At 38.4% G+C, this 11,576-nt stretch overlaps 2 protein-coding genes across 2 annotated transcripts; one reads left to right on the top strand and one right to left on the bottom strand.

Moving 5' to 3' along the window:
• The first annotated feature begins 2,388 nt into the window (after positions 1-2,388).
• Positions 2,389-5,270, top strand: LOC137941543 (QWRF motif-containing protein 6-like). Its single transcript, XM_068787001.1, has 6 exons — positions 2,389-3,779; positions 3,918-4,037; positions 4,256-4,372; positions 4,456-4,545; positions 4,649-4,756; positions 4,841-5,270. Exons 1-6 carry the CDS (start codon positions 2,568-2,570, stop codon positions 4,901-4,903), a joined length of 1,710 nt encoding a protein of 569 aa, XP_068643102.1. The 5' UTR covers positions 2,389-2,567; the 3' UTR covers positions 4,904-5,270.
• A 190-nt stretch (positions 5,271-5,460) lies between these two features.
• Positions 5,461-11,155, bottom strand: LOC137941540 (uncharacterized). Its single transcript, XM_068786997.1, has 9 exons — positions 10,946-11,155; positions 9,923-10,038; positions 9,473-9,530; positions 8,537-8,686; positions 7,884-8,094; positions 6,636-6,681; positions 6,371-6,491; positions 6,180-6,252; positions 5,461-6,023 (listed from the first exon to the last, which is right to left on the bottom strand). The coding sequence occupies exons 1-9, from the start codon at positions 11,025-11,027 to the stop codon at positions 5,807-5,809; spliced, it is 1,074 nt and encodes a 357-aa protein (XP_068643098.1). The 5' UTR covers positions 11,028-11,155; the 3' UTR covers positions 5,461-5,806.
• Between the last annotated feature and the right edge of the window lie 421 nt (positions 11,156-11,576).

Genomic DNA, 11,576 nt, shown 5'->3' with positions numbered 1-11,576 from the left:
AAATGTGACTAATTGGTGCTCCGGGATGAAAGATCCTTCTTGGTGTCAATGGCCGTGTTATTTTGAAATTGTAAATTCTTTTGTTTATAACTGGAATTATGTTCCTAGACAGCCAATAGCTTGGCTGATTCTTTGGCTAGAAAACGAGTTTCCCTCCAATCCCTCATTGCTAGGGACTCCCCTGTTATTTAGTTTTTGCTTTCGGGCTTAATGAATTCAACTTTCATAAAACAACAATAATTTAAGAACCACTCTATTTGGTTCAGCTTGATTGAAATGGTAATTGAAAGAAACTTTCATCTTTTTCTCTGTCACGCAGTGTTTATAAAGTTCTATCACATTATCCCCCTCGTTACTTTTATCGCTCAAAGTCTGTCAGCTCTACTGCTTGGTAACTGTCTTCTTGGCAGTCACAAACTTAACTTTGATTTATCACAGACTTTAAAATAGTATTGGGGAGCTGTTCATGATCCTGAGCAGATCCACTCTTTTTTGCTTTGCTTTGGTGTGTATTGTTGACTCAGTTGGTATTTGCTGATGCTGCTCCTCCCAGGAATTAAGCAGCTGTGTACAGCTCTTTCATACTATCCTCATTTAGTTGTTAAGGGAGATTTTGCTATTAAAATTTGCCAGATGAAGAAAGCCTTCCATCTGCCATGGCTTGTACAACGTCTTTGAAAAGCTCTTTAATCTTTGCTCCTTGCCATGGGCTGAATGTTTCCTGATCCTCTGATTGAATTGCTGATACCTTTGCTAATGTGGAATTACACTGCTACCATGGCTTCCATCTGCCATGGCTTGTAAAAGCTCTATAAAATGGAATAGGGCAATAAAATGGAATATGACAGTCCGCATATACCAAGGCAGTGCTTTGGGTTTTTAATCCATACTGATATGGCAAACCATACTTCTCATTCTCAGTGTTGGTCTTTGTGTTTTTATCTTATAGACCACAGCTGTCTATCAAAAGAGTATACTAATGATTTTTTCATCGGTTGTCTTTCAGTTATCAAAATTTGGAGTGCTGTCTGTTTGTCCTCTTCCCTTATTTCTTGTATGAGATCTCTTCTACTTTTGTTTGGCTTTTCATTTAGACCTATGTTATGTTTCTGTTTGATATCACTAATTTCTTTCATGTCATCCTTTTTTCTGTACTAGGTACATGTTAGCAGAAGGCTTTTGGCCTTTCTGGTATTGTTTCCATATTGTTTACAGGACTTGTAAGTATTCTTGGTCCCCATAGTCAATGGCTCTCTCTGTCAGGACCACATTGAAGGCATTCCTGTGGTCATCTTTTCCAGGCAATGAAACATTAAACATACCCAAACTTGTCTGAGAATTCTCAACGATTTTCAACTGCATTTTTTCATTTGCTATCATCATTGGCTGAAATTTTTGTGCAAGAAAATAACCTTGACTTTTGCATTTGACTATTGCGTTTGTCTGAATTCTGCTATGCTGTTTTCCTAATAAACTTTTTCTGATTTGCAGGTTTATATACATGGGCTTTGATATTGCTATGGAAGAGCACAGCTGGTCACATGTGGGATTCATATTCTTCTCAATCGTATCCTTATTCCTTTGGAATTCAGGAATTTGTTATGCCTCTCCTGCTTGTGGGATTGTTGCATTGATGCATGTGGCTTAGCTAAATAGTTGCTCTTGATATTAATCAGTTGTAAATACGATTTGAATGAGTTGACTTCATCAACCTTTGTTTTGACTTGGTATTTCTAAATTAAAGGGTGGTACATGTGTATTTTCCTGTGCATACTTGGTCAACCTGGTTCGGCCCAGAGAGCAGCAAATACCTATGAAGCACCAGAAAGCATTTTGGTATAGTGGTGAGAAGATGAAGTTGTTTTGATATGTAATCACTACGTTAGGAGTAAGATGTTTGCTAAGTGGCTATTTCCATGCAATGGCAGGACTTTAAGAGGTGCTATGGCTTTTGCTCTTGCCTTGCAGTCTGTTCATGATCTTCCTGAAGGACATGGGAAAACAATGCTGACGGCTACCACTGCAATTGTGATTGTCACTGTATGTGTAACTTCAAATTTTGTTTCACCACATCAACTTGCTTTATCCAATAAGTAATATTCAGCATTCTTTGATCAATCCAGGGGTGCTTTGGTAATTAGAGTTGATTAAACAACCACTAGAAAGGGCGGCGACGCAGTCAATCAAAGGCCCATGGTTTTTATCTATCATCTTTCAAAACCTTTAATTTACTAGGCCCATCTCTCCTTGTGACTACTCCAATTAGGCTGTTCGCGCACGAGATTCCTGTGGCGTTCGTGCCGCTGCTCTTCGCGACCGTTAGAAGACTTAAAAACTCTCTTTCAACGTCCGTGTTAATTGAATCACAAAATCTCCGGAATAATTGCCCTCGCCGTTGCTCTCCAACGGCTACTTTCTGCCTCACTGAAATGGTGAGAAGAGAAACCGTTCTGCACGGAGGCCACTCAGAAAATTCTCCCATTACATCTCAGAACTAAGAATCCTTCTTGTTTAATTTCTCCCTTCCTGTCCCCTCTCCAATTTTCGTTCACCGTTACTTGATCATCATGGAGGTTTCTCAAGAAACGACAAAACCGGCCGAGAGCAACGAGTGTTTGCCCCCTTCAGAACCGGCAGGAAAGAAACCGGCGACTGTTCGGCGACCGAGGGTCAAGCAAGTTAGCTCTCGCTTCATGTCTCCGGTGGTACCTTCGTCTCTCTATTTGGGAGATGTTCATCTCACGGCGGCCAAGCCTTCTGCGGAAACTCCCCGGTCGATGCCCGCACAGAGGCGGATTCTTGTGGCGGAAGATCATCCCTTGTCTTTCGCCGATCAGAACAGGTTGGAGACGGTACGGAGTTCGGAGACACCGTTCCCAGCTGGACTTCAGGGAAAATGTGCTTTGGCTGGGCAGAGGAAGCGGGCGGTCAAGCTTTTCAAGGAGAACGAAGAGCACGATTTGGAGTCGTCTAGGCCCTCGGAAAATATATATTTGGGGAAAACCGTGAACTCCAAACTCCCGGCTAGAGTTCGTTCAAGAACTGACACACCTTTGGCCACTCCCAGGTCGAACTTTGTGAACCAAAATCATTCCAGGACAATTTCTTACGCAACAAATTCAGCGGCTGCGAAGCTATTGAAGTCCAGTCTCTCGACGGTAAAAATAAATGGAGTTCAAGATTCTGGGTCTTGTTTGCAGAGAAACCTTCCCGAGCCATCGGACAATGAAAATGACTCTGAGGAGTCGTCCTCCGCCGATAATTTCACCATGAGCGATTTCTCCGAATCTGAAACATGCTCGATCAGCAGCCAGCCTGGCAATTGCGACAGTCCGCCGCTTCCCCCTAAGACCACTAAAATTCGCACAATCCCTGAAGTTCGGTCCTCTATGCCGGAGAGGGATCTGTTGACGACGGTATCAGTGAGGCTCTTAGCAGCAGAGGGAAATGTCGCCAGCGATTTCTGCCGAGTCTTTTCTTCCCCTTGTTACCGTTCTCTCAATTCTGCCCTCTCTGGTTGCCAACAATCTTTCAACCTCACCAAATCCGTCTCAGTACCATCTGGTCTCCCCAGACCTAATTTGGCTTCATCAATTTGTCTTCCACCTCCCCATCCATCTCAAGTGAAGTCAGTGGCAGATGCAAAGAAAGGAAGAGGTGGTCGCAGCAATCCGGAAGATGTTTATCTGCTGAAACTTCTGCACAATCGGTACTTACAGTGGAGATTCGCCAACGCAAAGGCAGAGGCTGCCATGAATAACCAGAGAACCGCCTCAGAGGTTAGTCACCAACTCGCAAACCAATCTGTACCCTTCTCCGCAGAAGCTCGAACAACTTCCATTCGTACGTTTTTCCACACAATGCGCCTGTGTCTATCTTTGCTGTTCCAAATTCTTTGCCTTTTGAAATCCCTACAGAAAATGCTTCATAGCGCTGTTGCCAGAATATCAGAAATGCGGGATTCCGTGGGCAAGAAACAGGTAGAACTTAGGCGGTTGAAACTGACGCAGAGCTTATCAACAATTCTGGAAGCGCAAGTAAGTATCACCCGAAGGGGGGTAGCTTATGATTTCTTAATCTTGACTGCATCTGCTTAATGTAAACAAAATATATTTCTTGTATTCTTTCCCTTCTTCCCTTTGTATACACCAGGCGAGATGAATCTTTCTAGTTTCTGGAGCAAAGAAATGTAGAAATTGGATCTTCATGGCATTGATTTGCCCTTTTCATTAAATTTCGTTAATGCAACTTGTAGATGCCATACTTGGAAGAATGGGAGAGTTTGTTGGAGGACTACACGAGCTCCCTTACAGGCACCGTTAAAGGCTTGCAGGATGCATCAATTCGGCTCGCGATCATTGGGAATGTGAAGGTAAGCTGCTGCCTTATTCCCCTTTTTAAGTGTCTGCGCAACCGGCAATCTAACTAACATGGCCATGATTGACTTTACTGAAGATTGATATTCGAGATTTAGGTGAAGCTCTAAATTCTGCTACCAGTACATTGGAAGCAATTTATCCAGGTGTTGAAATTTTCCAACCAAAGGTGAGTTCAGTTTCCAGTCACCATTTTCTGCAGTGGGTGAAACCTTCCATTTGCATCCAACTTGGAGTTACAGGCTAATTGTGAAGGTCTTTGGCGAACACAGGCAGAAAGAGTTTGTAGCAAAATGTCAGAGCTTGCTGGTGTGGTCAGCAGGGAAAGAGCTCTGATTGAAGAATGCAGTCACTTGCTGTGGAAGACACATCTGCTGCAGGTAGGGTTTTTCTAGTGGTATTGAGTAAAACTTTAAGTGTAGTATGAGTATGTCTAAATACTAATTCTAAATAATGCTTCATAGGTGGAAGAGAACAGTATAAGAGTTCAATTGATTCATCTCAAAGAACCGGCTGCATGTACCTAAGCAGCTAAACCATCTCTTCTTCTTCAAGTGACGGTACACGACGCGTCGCACATATTCTTTGTCCCATGGCTCCGTCTCTGCATCATCAATCAAATATTTCCTGTCATGGGCTGAGTACAATAAATCTTTCTCGACGTCTTGTTGGTATGAAGCTCAAGAGTGAATTGCAGTCTTCGCTAGGGATTGTTTGTGTGTTCCCCTGCTCACGTCGTCCACAAATTCATCCAAGAAATGAATCTTCTGTACAGTGGTGTTCCTATTGAAGCTTTGCGTCCACATATTACAAATTAATATGATTTGTATGCATGTTTTTGCACAACGTGCTCAGAATCATTAGCAAAATCTCTTTTGCTAAGCTGCCTCACTAATAGTGGATCCCATGTTACGCTTTACATTCATTCGAATCATGCAGAGCTTTTTCCTTCCCCAAGTGGAATTTAATCTTTTGGTATAATTAATAGGTTCATTAAGGAAATGGAAATGAACTGGATATGCTTCCATTACACTCTTACTAAAATGACTTTTTCTTCGATTTCGGGGACAAAAACTCTCTTGAACTTTACAAAGATACTTAAAAAATTACAATAGTTATAATTAGTGTTGCAAATTCTATGACACCAAGTACAAAGCCTATATAACAAACAAAAACAGAATTCTATCTGCTAGTGACCTCTATTTGCTCTTTTCAAGTTCTGTAACATCTTTATCTTCATTTTACTAATCAGTTGGATTAGTTAATTCACTCAAATTGAATGTTCCCCTGCCTACCCTGTTCACAAATTCATGCAAGAAATGTACATTTCGAATAGTGCTGTACCTGTCAAAAGCTTTGTATCTGGGTGTTACAAAAGAATGCATATGATGGACAATGTCTCCATAATCATGAGCAAAGTAAGTATATTGCTATGCTACCTCTTTAACAGTGGATCTTGTGTCAATTGATAAGCTTGCAACTTCATGGACATCACCATTGAAATGTTCTCGAAGAAATTCAACAGCCATAAATGTGAGAGCAGAAGCTGGAACATACCAAATAATTCTAGGCACACTGCCTTTTAAAAGCCCTTTGGTGCCTTCAACCATCCAAATCCTTCGGATTGCATCTGACCACCCCGTGTACCTGACACGTGAGCATGTCAATCTCACTGTTGTAGTAGCAAAAATTATTATTATTATTAATTACATAAAATTGTCATTATCATTATTTGTTTCTTCTTTCGATAGTGAATTTGGAATTTCAAATTTGTGTGATGATTAAAGTGTAAGAGAATGTTACCTTGTTGTTGATCCTTGCACCTGTAGTCTTGTCTTTACGACATCCAAAGGAGTTGTGAGATATGCACTGAACCCTACAGAATCCAGTAAAAGTTTATTCTTAATCCATGTGTCCAAGATAAGGGAAAAAAAAGTGTAAAGCATCAACAAGTAGATGGCACTTCAAGCCATTTGCAACTGCAGAACACTTACCACCAGCTAATCCTCCTAAAACGAAGCCTTCCAGAGAACTACTGACATAATGGTCTACATTAAGCTGAAACTTCTGCGTTCCATACTCACTCACATTCTTTAGAGCTTCATAAAATGTAACCTGTACAGAATATGAATCAAAATGCAGCAAAAAAATTTCAGACAAGGGCTACAACATTCTCAAATGTATTTAGTATCATCACCTCGGCTTTCATAAAATGAAACAAAATAAAAGTCATTAACACAGAGTTACACAAGGGCTGACCATGAGACCAGCAAATGGCACGTCCCTTGCAAGTGTAGACCAATATCTGTCAAAAACAACTAAATATATTAACTTGTGTTTCACAAAAGAAAAAGAAAATTGTCATGAATAAAATCATAAATATGCAACAATTGAAGCAGAGTGACCCTGCTGGGAGACCCGTCCACACCTCCAAGAATTAATTTGAGTCTAGAAAAACTATAAATTTTTGACAGATCAAACTAGATGACAATATACAAGATTTTTCCCCAGACACAAGCAACAAAGAAATTCTGTAACAAGAAGAAAAGTTCACTTAAAAATTGCAAATTGACAATATGGAGATAAAAGTGATATGGATATAAAGACCTGTCAAATAATTTAAACAGGTCACTGGCAAGTTTGACCAATAAGCCAACATTATCATCCCATTCCCTTTGGAATAGTGACCTAGATACAACGAGGCGAAAACTGATTTCATCAAGTAGGCCTGCAAAGGCTTTAACAACTTCCCAACACTATGAACATTGAAGGTTCCCCTTTTTATAAACCCAACTTTGTGTTTTCCTTAGTTAAGTTGCTTTGAAATTCTTTGAGTCCAAGATAGGAAAATGACAATAGCATGAACCTCCATTTTTAGAGTCTCACAGTACTCTACTTCATTACAACCTTTGTTTGACAGTGCTTTAGGAACCATGGTAAGTGTTGACAAGCACACAATATCCCTTCTCATAAGTCTCCACAAAATACAACTCAAGTTTCTCCTACATAGAGTATTGTCCACATGGATCAGCTAATTGGTGAATTTTGTGTTTCTAGTTTAATTTTTCTGAGTGGCTTTGTTATCTCAAGTTCAAATTCTGCTATTGATCTTCTTTTTTTTCGAGAACAGTAATGAACTTTTATTTCACGCAAAATGGAAATAATGGAAATACAAGCTAGAGTCAGATTAAGCCCAATCCATTTCTCCATAATTAAAAATGACCTATACAAGAAAACTAGCACCAATAGATTAAAATTCACAAAACATTAGAGGAGCTATAAAATTCTTCAGAATGTGCAACAAATTTTAAGAGTTCAATTATGCACTAACAGTAAATGTTAAGAGTTATGAACTTTCTGCAGGAAAAAAATGTGAAGAAAATTGAAATCCTAAACAAGAATCAAGCAAACCACTTTCAACATATTATCAGACGAATACACATCAACCAGTATATGAATATCAAGCAGTAGAAACAGCATCTATATGTTTTTAGTTTTGGAACATACCCAGCATATAAACCCCTTAGACCATGTTCCTTCCAAATGGAACAACCTGCTTGCAACATTCCTGTGTAATAACAGTACATTTGTTCTCCTGACTTCTGACCAATGCTTTTTTGCAATATAGAAGAATTCCAGGATTTTTTTGTGCCTTGAATCTGCATGCGTTGCTTCATCACTTCCAATGGCACATAGACAAAGGAGCCAAGTGTGTCTCCTGGAAGATCAGGACAAGAAGGGCAAGTCATGTAAAAAATTGCTCGAACAATTCATTAAATAATCAATTTTGTCACTGATGGAGCGAGATACATCCAATTTAAGCAAGCAAGTAAAGACGTGTAGATATTTCAGTAAACCAAGTTGAGGGGGATTTATTTCTAGGCTCATCCAGTTCCCTTCTGATACTCAGAATAGGCACTTGATATGTTGCGCAGGTTGGACTCAATTAACCTGAAGAAGTAAAAAGATTTTAAATATGCAGGAAATGTGGAGAGTTTTGACAGTTTAAGTTTCCTAATCAATGTGGAATCTATGCCTAATGATAACACAAAAGTATATCTTCTTAGCTTCCAAATGATATATTTGATAAAGAAAAATTATACCACTGATTAATGTTCACATTCATTCACAGAATAGATTATTAAAAATCATTTGCTCACCAACTGCCCCCGCAATGAAGTGAGTCCAATGGCCTCCAAGGGTTGGATGCTCTTCCTCAATCCACTTCTTTGTAGACTCTATCACACCAAAGTATGTTGCTCCAGTTGCAAGAGATCCAGTCACTGCAGGAGAAACTCCTCTGTAAAAGCCTGCACATCCAAAGATCATTAAAAATTATGCTTAGAATATTTGATAAATGTTTGTCAAATCTTTAAAAAAGGAAAAAGAAAAAAGAAAAAAGAACACATATACAGTTACATCTGCAAAGTTATAACTGATTGATACATTTTAGCCTTAAGTTAAATTGACCAAGGACATTCATAAAATTTTAGTGTACACAGCAAGTGTGAAGGAATTACAACAGCTTTTGGTTAAAAACTGTAGCACTTATACAAAAGACAGATGATTGCATTGAGCTCATTAATAGAATTTTTTTCACTTTTATACTGATAATCTTAACTTGTAAAAGAAGCAGCAATGACTTAGAAAACTTTGAAAATAACTTTTACATTGAAACCTCTCACGTAAAAATTAATCTGTTCTACCAAGAGGCCTACACCATAATATACCCATTTATATAGGACAAAAAATATAACTATCTAAGAGAAGAAGGTATCAAGTGGACACAAACAAATAGAATTAAGAAAGAAAGAGGGAATTTTGAAACAAAAAATTGCACAGACCAATGGGCATTTGCTACAGAAAACTAAAAGTACTTCAGAACAAGGAAGCATGTCCTTATAAGGAAGTAAAACTGATTATCTAAATGAGCTTTTGTATCCAATGAAGAACCTATGTATATGACAAGCATTTTCCATGTGTTCAAGTCACTTGATCACCTTGAAATTTAAGTTTTTTTTTTTTTTTTTGGATAAGGAGATTTAAGCTCCTACATTCTGCTCCAGACCAAAGCAAAGCAAGAGAAAACTTTATACCTCGTATTCCATCTGCTGCCCAGACTGTTCGAACCATCTGAATTATGTTCTTTTGGTTCTGATTAAGATGAGAAAATAAACAAATAAACTAATCAAACAAGTGCTAGATGTACCATAAAATTGTCTTAATTAGTTCTTATTTCCAAAATTACAGCCAATTAACCAACGCATAAAATTCTAAAATCCAGAGGACAGGAGATTCCAATTTGCTCCAATCACATCATGTGTTATGCTTCGTACTCTTTCAATTGGCTACAAGATATTCAATTACCATCAGGCAGATAAGATAGGAAAAAAAAATTCAACAAGAAAATTGTAAAAGCTGTAGCTTTAGGCTTTATTGTTTCCACCTAATCAGTTGTCCACAGTATCCAAGCACCAATGTGTAGATAAACTGTTGAAAAAAAACAAAGGAAATGGTTTTTGTCACTGTAGAACAGGTCTCAATACCTGACATCCATTAATCACAGCTTGACTTTGTACTCTCGTTTTTATTGTGTCTATTGGGTGCATGACACCTTCCCCAAAGGCCCCAGCAATGGCTCCCCATATGAATTCCCTCCAAACTGGATCAGGAAGACAAAATTTAAATTAATATCACAGAATCTTCTTTGAATCAGGTCTGACCATATTCTAATGGTAGAAGAACGATTATGATACTTCCATGGGCTGCTTTCAAGAGGCTCATCCCAAAATAAGAACATTTCTATTGTTGTGTGGATCAACCAATTATGAGAATACAAAATTATCATAAATTTCAAGCAACATAATCAAAAGCTCACCATACATGCGAAAGGAGATGATTTTATCCTCATCTTATGGAAATTCTGGAAATTAAACATAAGTGAGCTTTTAGACTTCAAAAACAAAATGCCTTCGTCCATGCTATACAAAAACCTAAATAAATAAAATGTGCGTGAGACAGATAAGTTAAATAATCTACTGAATATAGTTAACCTGGACACCACGCAGAGCATCCTCTCGCTAATTCAAGCTTAATAAATTTCACGACAGGTGTTTGTCTTTAAACATGGCAGTCTTCTTTTAGAAATTGGACATGAACCAGAGAGACAGATGGTAGAAGTAAATATACGAATTTTTTGTTTCTTTAGCTCGTGAAAGTGAGGTGCTGAACAATTATTTCCAATATGAAAAGCTGAAAGTCCTGCAATCATACTGATAGTCAGTTCGCTAAGAAACTACGAAAGGTCTGACAATACAATCCGGAGACACTCCTCCGCACCAAAACCATGAAATCCGTGAACCCTTCCAGAATTGAATGCCGATATCTTTAAGCTTCTTTTATTTTGCGTAGTGATATTTCGAGCTTCCAGACCTGCCAAACTGACTGTAAACGCTACTTCTTTGTTCGATTAAAACAAAACCAGAAGCAGGAGAGACGGAACTTGTAGCCGGAGACCAAAAATAGCTCATGACGAAAGGAACGGTGTGGACATAAAAATGGATGCTTACCGAAGAAACTTGCGTGAGGCCTGTCGATGAAATGAGATATCGGACTCAGCTTGCCATCTGAACTTGAGGTATTGATAGCCATTGCAACAGCTTCTGCTAGTCAGGCGTGCGTTATTTTAAATTTCCGGTACTAGTAGGGTTTAAAAGATTGCCGTAGAGATGAGAAGTCGAAATGCGAACAGACAGCAAGGAACCAGAGCCACCACAGTCCGCTTTTGCGGACCGTGAGTGCCGCCAAAACAAAATATGAGAAAACCATTTTAATTCTGATTTAAATATTTTCTTACAAACTATTTATAATCGATTTTTAATGTTTGTGCAGATATAAAAAATGAAAAATTAATTATGATGCTTATTATAAAACAAAAACCATAAATAAAAAAATAAAAAAAATAAAAAAAAATTCTTAGAGAATAAAATTAATTTATTATTAAAAAATATTATAAATAAAATAAAATAAAAGTAGTATTTTTACAATTTTTATTTTTAAACATTAGCTTAAATGGAGCTGTTACCCTAACAAATAAACAAGTAGCGGTTCAACGAGATCTATGTGACATAGTAGCAGGTACCCCTAGGCTGTTTGGCTCGCTCAGCACACAATTCGACCTTGAGGGCGAGTTCGCGATCG

The sequence above is a fragment of the Aristolochia californica genome, unplaced genomic scaffold (assembly GCF_029961685.1).
Source record: "Aristolochia californica isolate CCGP_79_NKW_82.1479 unplaced genomic scaffold, dmAriCali1.0.hap1 SCAF_9, whole genome shotgun sequence".
NCBI classification, from domain to species: domain Eukaryota; kingdom Viridiplantae; phylum Streptophyta; class Magnoliopsida; order Piperales; family Aristolochiaceae; genus Aristolochia; species Aristolochia californica.
Note: the sequence above shows the minus strand (reverse complement) of the source record. Positions and strands in the feature narration are given on the sequence as shown.

What these genes read in the sequence shown, in the direction of transcription:
- LOC137941540 (XM_068786997.1), bottom strand. Translation starts at nt 11,027, where the DNA reads ATGGCTATCAATACCTCAAGTTCAGATGGCAAGCTGAGTCCGATATCT. An exon ending in GGCAGCAGATGGAATACGAG is followed by an intron (nt 8,687 to 9,472) that starts GTATAAAGTTTT and finishes TTGGATGTGCAG; the next exon opens with GCTTTTACAGAGGAGTTTCT. An exon ending in TTTAGGAGGATTAGCTGGTG is followed by an intron (nt 6,253 to 6,370) that starts GTAAGTGTTCTG and finishes TGGATTCTGTAG; the next exon opens with GGTTCAGTGCATATCTCACA.
- LOC137941543 (XM_068787001.1), top strand. Translation starts at nt 2,568, where the DNA reads ATGGAGGTTTCTCAAGAAACGACAAAACCGGCCGAGAGCAACGAGTGT. An exon ending in ACCAGAGAACCGCCTCAGAG is followed by an intron (nt 3,780 to 3,917) that starts GTTAGTCACCAA and finishes AAATCCCTACAG; the next exon opens with AAAATGCTTCATAGCGCTGT. An exon ending in CAACAATTCTGGAAGCGCAA is followed by an intron (nt 4,038 to 4,255) that starts GTAAGTATCACC and finishes TGCAACTTGTAG; the next exon opens with ATGCCATACTTGGAAGAATG.